At 33.0% G+C, this 7,483-nt stretch overlaps 1 protein-coding gene across 2 annotated transcripts; it reads right to left on the bottom strand.

The window, feature by feature from the left end:
* LOC107644427 (NADP-dependent malic enzyme) lies at positions 867 to 5,838 on the bottom strand. Of its 2 annotated transcripts, XM_016348282.2 has the most exons (19): positions 5,476 to 5,836; positions 5,147 to 5,267; positions 4,736 to 4,810; positions 4,365 to 4,516; positions 4,182 to 4,287; positions 3,962 to 4,027; positions 3,778 to 3,873; positions 3,613 to 3,684; positions 3,443 to 3,526; positions 3,257 to 3,355; positions 3,051 to 3,098; positions 2,884 to 2,937; positions 2,695 to 2,793; positions 2,474 to 2,563; positions 2,322 to 2,399; positions 2,129 to 2,203; positions 1,795 to 1,885; positions 1,574 to 1,702; positions 867 to 1,231 (listed from the first exon to the last, which is right to left on the bottom strand). In XM_016348282.2, exons 1-19 carry the CDS (start codon positions 5,625 to 5,627, stop codon positions 1,143 to 1,145), a joined length of 1,776 nt encoding a protein of 591 aa, XP_016203768.1. In that variant the 5' UTR covers positions 5,628 to 5,836; the 3' UTR covers positions 867 to 1,142. The 2 variants fall into 2 exon arrangements, with proteins under 2 accessions (XP_016203768.1, XP_020958650.1); XM_021102991.1 differs by lacking the exons at positions 3,778 to 3,873; positions 3,962 to 4,027 and having other exon boundaries at positions 5,476 to 5,838.

The raw sequence follows: 7,483 nt of genomic DNA, 5'->3' as shown, positions 1-7,483 counted from the left end.
GATAATTTAAAAAAAATTAATTGATATTGATGGGAAAAAAGTTAGCTCCCTGTGTTATAAAATATTCACAAGCCTATTGAGTATAGCTAGGTTATGTTGACGAGTGATAACAAGTTGTTATAGAAGCTGGATGCCCAACATGGCAAGTTGGCAACATAACTACTCTAATAACATCTTGGGTTAAGTACGATTTTGGTTCCTAAGGTATAAGTCGAAAATACTTTTTGTTTTCAACCTTTTTTGTATACAAAATCGTTCCTAAGATTTAACTTGGTTTTAAAATCGTCCTTACCTTATGGACCAAAATTGTACGAAGATGGCGGCGAAAGCGGAGGCAGAATTGGATCGTTCACAGCTTCTTCTTCTTCTTTCTTTTTCCCATCTTTTTTCCTTCTCCTTTGCAAGAACAAAAACACTCTCTTTTTCTTTTTATTGGCCAAAAAAAAAAAAGAAACAAAACATACAAAAAAAATAGTAATACTAACTACATCTTCTTAATCTAAAGGAACCAAAACTATCAAAAGACAAAGTTTGTAAGATGTATAAGGGCCAACTCGAAAGTATGGAGGCCAAAAGGTAAATCATGACCTTTCTTTTCTAGAATGTCAACAACAGAATTAACTTCTTGGAAAGTATGGATACGACCATATTGCGAATGTCTTCAAGGAGAGCAGCACACGCATGGTGGGGTCGTGGGGAGGTGAGCTATCTTTGATGAAATTTATGGCCATCAATGAGTCTGATTCAATGACGATTTTGTATTGTATGAAAAAAAAGATTGGGGACAAAAAAATTTTTGGTATATATCTTAAAAGACCAAAATTATATTTAACCCTAATATTTTATAGAAATTGAATATATTATCATAAATCAATGGAGAAATTCTTGCATAAGCACAAGATTTATATATTATATATTTTGCAATTTGCATTGACGTTACATTACATGAGATGAAACAAGGATATGTAACCAAGAATACAAGGCACTTATTTGTTCATGACTTCATGCTAAAACCATACAAACCCTTACTCTTGCTTAAGCTACATCAAACAACACATATAGCCAGACATATTATGTTTATTAATTAATTAATATTTGTGATTCTTACCACCAAGGTCAATATATAGTAACTTGGGCCATGATCACCTGTAGTTGCGGTATGTTGGGGTATACATGCAGCTCTCTGCATACTTCACAAGATTCTCAGGACGAGGAAGGCGTGTTGCCAACCCTATTAAAACAACGACTTATTAATAATTAATAAAATTCTAAAAACCAAATCGGTATTTGAATTGGTGAATTTATCAAAAGTTTACAAATTTAACTAAAGTATTCTTACATTTATTTTTAAAACTAACTTTTCCTAATAAGATAACTGATTTTTCTGTCATATCATAGTTTGTTGATTCAATTGGTTCACCTATTTTCAGTCACCAGAAAAAAAAAAAATTGGTTCACCTATTTTCAAGTAAGTGATCGATTTTTGGTTAACTCGGTTTATAGTTAATTAGATATTGAAGTGAAATGAGGCATGAATAATAAGAGTGTTCTTTTTTTTTTTTTGAAGGCATACCTAGTTCATATGCCTTGGCCGCAACATTTGCAGCTATATTAGCCGAAATTGTTCTTATGTTAGAAAATGGCGGGTAAATCAAACCCTTCTTGTAGTCCTCCTCTGCCACTAGTTTAGCCAACGCTTCCGCTGAATACAAGAATGTTAATCATTCATCATCAAATTATTTCACATGATTTGATCCTTAACCATTCATTCTTTTCAACATGACTACTACTTACATGCTGCCAGAAGCATATCATCATGTACTCGGATCGCTCCGGAGATCACCAACCCCAAACCAAAGCCAGGGAAGATGTAAGCATTGTTGGCCTAATTTGACAAAACCCAAGAATTGAATCAGATATGATGCTATGTTATGTTGTGTTGTTTAACCAAGAGGAAGAGGATTGCAGAATTCAAAGGTGAGGACTTAGATGCAGTTATTTTCATGTGAAGTTGATAGTTCAAAACTGTTAGATGACAATTTAGACAAACATATTAAATTATTTGACGATTTTCAACTAACAACTTCACGTGAAAACAACAGGACGTGGGTTTTCACCAATTCAACACCTGGCCGGAGTAGTAAACTTTTCCTTTGTACTCAAAAGGATCAAATGGACTCCCACTAGCAAAAATCGCACGGCCCTGTGTAGAAGAAGAATCAAAGAATTAAGACTAGACATTGAAGTAAAGGGCTTTCAAGTTTCAACCACATAAGAAACGGATAGATGTGGTTATAAATCAGGAATCATTTTGTTTTTACCTCACTCCATTGGTAAGCCTCTTCGGCTGTGCACTCGGATTGCGAAGTTGGATTCGAGAGGGCCATAACAAGAGGTTTCTGCAGGCCAAGTATGATAGAGACTCAATTGCTAAATAAGATTGTATATGAGAGGGAGGGAAAAAGAGTTTTACTTCGTTGATTGAAGACACAGCTTCAATTACTTCCTTTGTGAATGTTTTTCCAACTCCTGATGATCCAATCAAAACTGTAGGCTTGATTACCTGAACATGTGAACCAATCAAGGTTAGAGACATTTGTTTTACACAATCATTTTATTGCCTGATCTAATGAGGCCTTACAATGTTAGACCAAATTGATTTTGGTAACATTTTTAACAGGCATATTCCGATACCTTAACAGCTTCTAAGAGAGTTCCAACTGGCTCATGATCATGAGCCCAAGGCTTCTTGAAGTGTTGAAGCGAGTTCTGTCTCGAACCAACAATTAATCCCTGAAAAAGAGAAAAAGAAATGAAACAGTTTGTTATTAAAGAAGGAAAATTAAACTAAAAAGTAGAGTATTATCATGGTTTTTCAACTACCTTTGAGTCTACAAGCCATATCTTCTTGCGAGTTTCCTCTATCGGTTTCTTTGTCTGCACAAAGAAATAGAATAGCTCCATAGATTGTAATTTAAAATTCACTCCATAAATCAATATAAGACTACTGTGTCAGCAATGAAGATTGAAGTCTTTATTATTATTATCACCTGCTTTGACATCTCAAGAGCTATAAGTTCTGCTATTCCAGTTCCTGCCTGAAATCATGGCAAAAACACGAGATGAATTAACTTGTCAAGTGCAAATATATACATATATAAAAGGGATTTTAAAAATAGAAAATAGAAATAGTATCTGTTTTCACTCTTTTCCCCCCGAGGCACCAAGCAAGCTTTTATGATTGTCAATTTGTTACCTCACCGACACCGAAGAACAGGAAAGTGTGGTCGGCCAAAGTTCCACCAATCAGCTTCAATGCTGCCACGACCCCGGCAAGAACAACAGATGCAGTCCCCTGAGATAGATTATAAAACATTCATGATTTGAAATTTTGAACCGAACAATCTTCATGGTATAGATGCTAAGATGCTACTTATAGTACCTGAATATCATCATTGAAGACTAGATGAGATGTGCCGTATTTCGCAAGCAACTCGAAAGCATTGTGATTTGCAAAATCTTCAAACTGCAGAAAAAACATTTAAGGTAACAGAAACTCAATTGAGTGATTCAGGTTCATAACATCATAAAAACTTGTTTAAAATTCACAACCTGCACAAGAACTTTTTCGCCATAGTTTTGCTTTACAGCAGCCATGAACTCACTCAGAAGTTCAGAATATTCCTATATAGAAACCAGATATCATCAAAATCACTTCATATCAATGCAAATGAAAGTGATATGCAGATATCAAGGCATGTATGTAATTACACCAACCTGCCCAGTGGTTCTTTTCTGTCGAAGTCCGATGTAAAACTCGTCGTTCAGCAAATTCTCATTGTTTGTCCCAACATCAATTGTGATAGGCAAACACTAACCATAGAACACAAACAGAGGAAATGAGACATATACAATGGTATAATGAGAAGAAAAAAGTTAGTAGAAGATTGAAAATGCATACTGCTGATGGACGAAGCCCTCCTAGTGCTGTGTACAAAGCCAATTTTCCAACAGGAATTCCCATTCCCTGAAATGAAACACATCTTACATAAACTATATGAAGCCTAAGTTACCTATTTTACTATACATCATATTTTCATTGAATTAATGTATCTATATACTAAAAAGTAACAGCTTCAGATAGGAGTCTAGTAGTTATAGTAAATCAAGGAACGAAATACCTGACATCCAAGGTCTCCGAGTCCTAAAATTCGCTCGCCATCTGTGACAACAATAACTTGAATACTCCTCTCAGGCCAATTTTTCAGTACCTCAAGGATCTTGCCCCTGAAAGAAAGCCAAAAGCTCTTATGATGATACTGAATCAAACACAGTACAAAGTTGCATACAAGAAAGAAATATACTTCTCTTTCAAACTTATGTAAAGACCCTGAGGACGCTTGAAGATGCTCCCATATTTCTGGCAAGCCTCGCCGACGGTGGGAGTATACACAATTGGGAGCAGTTCCTCTACATTGTCAACAAGAAGCTTGTAAAACAGCCTTTCATTTGTTTCCTGCAACATGAAGATTTTTTTTTTTTGTCAGTTCAATAATAAGATTCAAGTTTTCATTTGGTCTTTCTTAAGTAGTGCTTTCAGTATCAAATATTTGCAATTATATATCACTTTCATTCATCCCAGGAAACAACCTTAATAGCATGAACTTAAAAGTTAAAACCACAAATATACTATCTCATGCTGTGTAATTTTAACATGATGAGTTGAAAAACCTGCCTGAAGTTCCATCATAGCCATGTATTTTTGCAAAGGAACCTGATATTGTCTGATGTTGTTCATCAGCTGTTTCTCCTGTGATCAAAAGTAGAAGAAATAATAAAATAAAAAAAAAATAAAAAAAGAGAAAAGGAAAGAGTAAAAGTGTACACTAACCACCTTAGAAAATTTAAGTTATATAAGACTTGTATTTCAAAACAAATTAAGCAGTGTTGCATGCAGTGATCATTGTAACTCACTCAGTTTGTACAGTTGTACTGAATTTTTAATTAGATTTTTATATAAAAGTTTTATTTATTAAAAATACTCAATTATAAATATTTAAATTATAAAAATTTAATTGAAAATATGATAAAACTATAATAACTAATAGAGTAATTAATCCTTATATATTGATGATTGAATTCAAACCTGAAGTTGCTGGGAGATAACTGTAGGGGGTAAGAGTCCACGGAGATAATGTGCATCCCTCTCTTTCTCAGTGAAAGCAAGTCCTTTGTTGTATTGTGGATCCCTCAGCAAAGTGTATCCACTATAATTTCATATCACAAATAATTAAAAAAGGAATAGTTATTAGCTAACTAAGAATCAAAATAAAAAACTTGCATTCATTCATGCAACTATTAGTAAGACTTATAAATTGTGCTATGTTTATAACTAATAATAGAAGCTATGAAGGTAAAATAAAAAAAGCAGAGAAAGCATACAAAGTTAGTTAATAACCGTTTTTTGAGACTGACCTGGCTACTGAGAAAGACCATGGGGTGACAAGCTGGTCCTCGGTGGCACGATCCTCGCCGTAGACATCCTCAACGCCGCCGCTAACGGTGGATCTTGGGCTGAGATCAAGCACTGACTCACCCTCTCTCAAGGCCTTCAGTGTACTCTCCATGAATAATGATCTTCTTCCAACCACACAAAAAAAAAAAAGGTTGAGATATTTCTTTTTGCTCTCTAAAACAATGGCAATGTTTCACTGATTGTAATCACAACGCTTTTATAGTGACAAGACTGCACCACAATGAAAATCAATCATGGCTTGGTGATCAAAGTCAAGGGGGAAGAAAATTCAACAAGTGGTTGTGTTTGTTTTGTTAGTGTCGTTTTTTTATTTGAAAAAGAAACATGTAACCATGTGAGTGAGATATATAGTGTGTATAACATGCTGGTAGTACTTTTGTTACCTTAATAGATTAATCATCTTTTTTCCCCTTTTTTTTGTTGCTTTTGCATTATTTTATATGATAGTGGAGATAGTCTTTTGATAATTATTTGTTATTGTACTAACTTTTGTTGTTTTTTGGTATATATATATTATCAAAAATGTTATTCGTATACCAAAATCAGCTACTAATATATTTGTATATAAATATATGTGTAGTTTAATTTATTTTAATATATATTTTATAGTGATAACTGACTTTGGTGACTAGCTTTAGTGGCTGATTTTGGTATACACATAACATAATTGATATATTACTCTATCTTTTGTTTAATTAAGTATACAAAACCTTGAAAACTAAACGAGTTATACAATGCACGAGTCATAGCAGAATATTACACATTTCATATATGATTTCATAATTCTATTTGATCTACATTAAAGCCATTGCTTATAAGATTTTTCAAGGTCTTTCAATTTGCATCTCTCTAATTGTTTTGACTGCCAGTATAGAAATTTTGTACATGAATCTCAACAAACATACCAATTATGAAATAAGTCATTGCCAACATGTTTTTTTTTAATTGGTTAATTATTAATATCAATTAACTGTTTTAAATTATTTTTTGAATTAATTTTCACATACAACTCTTTTTGCTATACAAGTCTTGCAAATCCTGAAATTCACTTATCCATAAAACGCGCCTCTTATATTACGTATGTTTCATGCGTCTCCATAACATATTTTTCAATCAACGTGTGCACGTTCTTTTTCTTCTTCTTCTTCATGTTACTGCATGTTCTTCTACGTTCTTCTTCTTCTTCGTTCTTCGTATTTTTCGTTATCGTCGTCATCAATATCACCTCTTCCTCCTCCTCTTCCTCCTTCTTTTTTTATTGGATTTTCTTCTCTTCCTTTCTTTTTCTCTTTCTCCTCCACCATCAGTTATCTCATTGTTGAATATAATTAATAATTCAAGTTCAGATTATCAATTGAAGCAGAACGAAATTGATTATTGTTTTTAATCCAATCAAGTGGCTGAGGTGTGGTTCAATTCAGAAGAAAAAAATACAGCATTCGAAAAAATATTTTTCTATATTTGTAGCAAATTTGAGTGTAACATGAAGATATTTTGGTGTAAAATGAAGATATTTGGGTGTATTTTTATTTTAATAAGTTTTGCATAATTCAAAACTCTTCATCTTTCTCTTCCTCATCTTCTGCTGCTGTTTTTTTTTTTCATCATCATCACCATCTTCTTCTTTTTTTCCTTATTCATCTTTTCCTTTTTGTTTTACCTTCTCAAGTTTCTTCTTGTTTTACTTTCTTAACAAAAATAAAACAAAATAATCAAACAAAGTAGAAGAAGAAACACATAATGCTGCAAAATTACTTGGAAGAGGATGAACTTACATTCATTTAACTAAAAGAAAGAAAAAAATAAGGAAAAGAAGAAGAAGAAAAAAATGCAGCATTAGAGGAAATATTTTTCTATACAAAAATGCTATTTGTACACTAAAATCAGGCACTAAAATCAACCACAAATGTATTTGTGTATAAATACATGTGTGCTTTAATTTATTTT

This window comes from Arachis ipaensis, chromosome B05 (genome assembly GCF_000816755.2).
Source record: "Arachis ipaensis cultivar K30076 chromosome B05, Araip1.1, whole genome shotgun sequence".
Classification (NCBI taxonomy): Eukaryota; Viridiplantae; Streptophyta; class Magnoliopsida; order Fabales; family Fabaceae; genus Arachis; species Arachis ipaensis.
The sequence above is the reverse complement of the archived record's forward strand: the minus strand, read 5'-3'. Positions and strand labels throughout refer to the sequence as shown.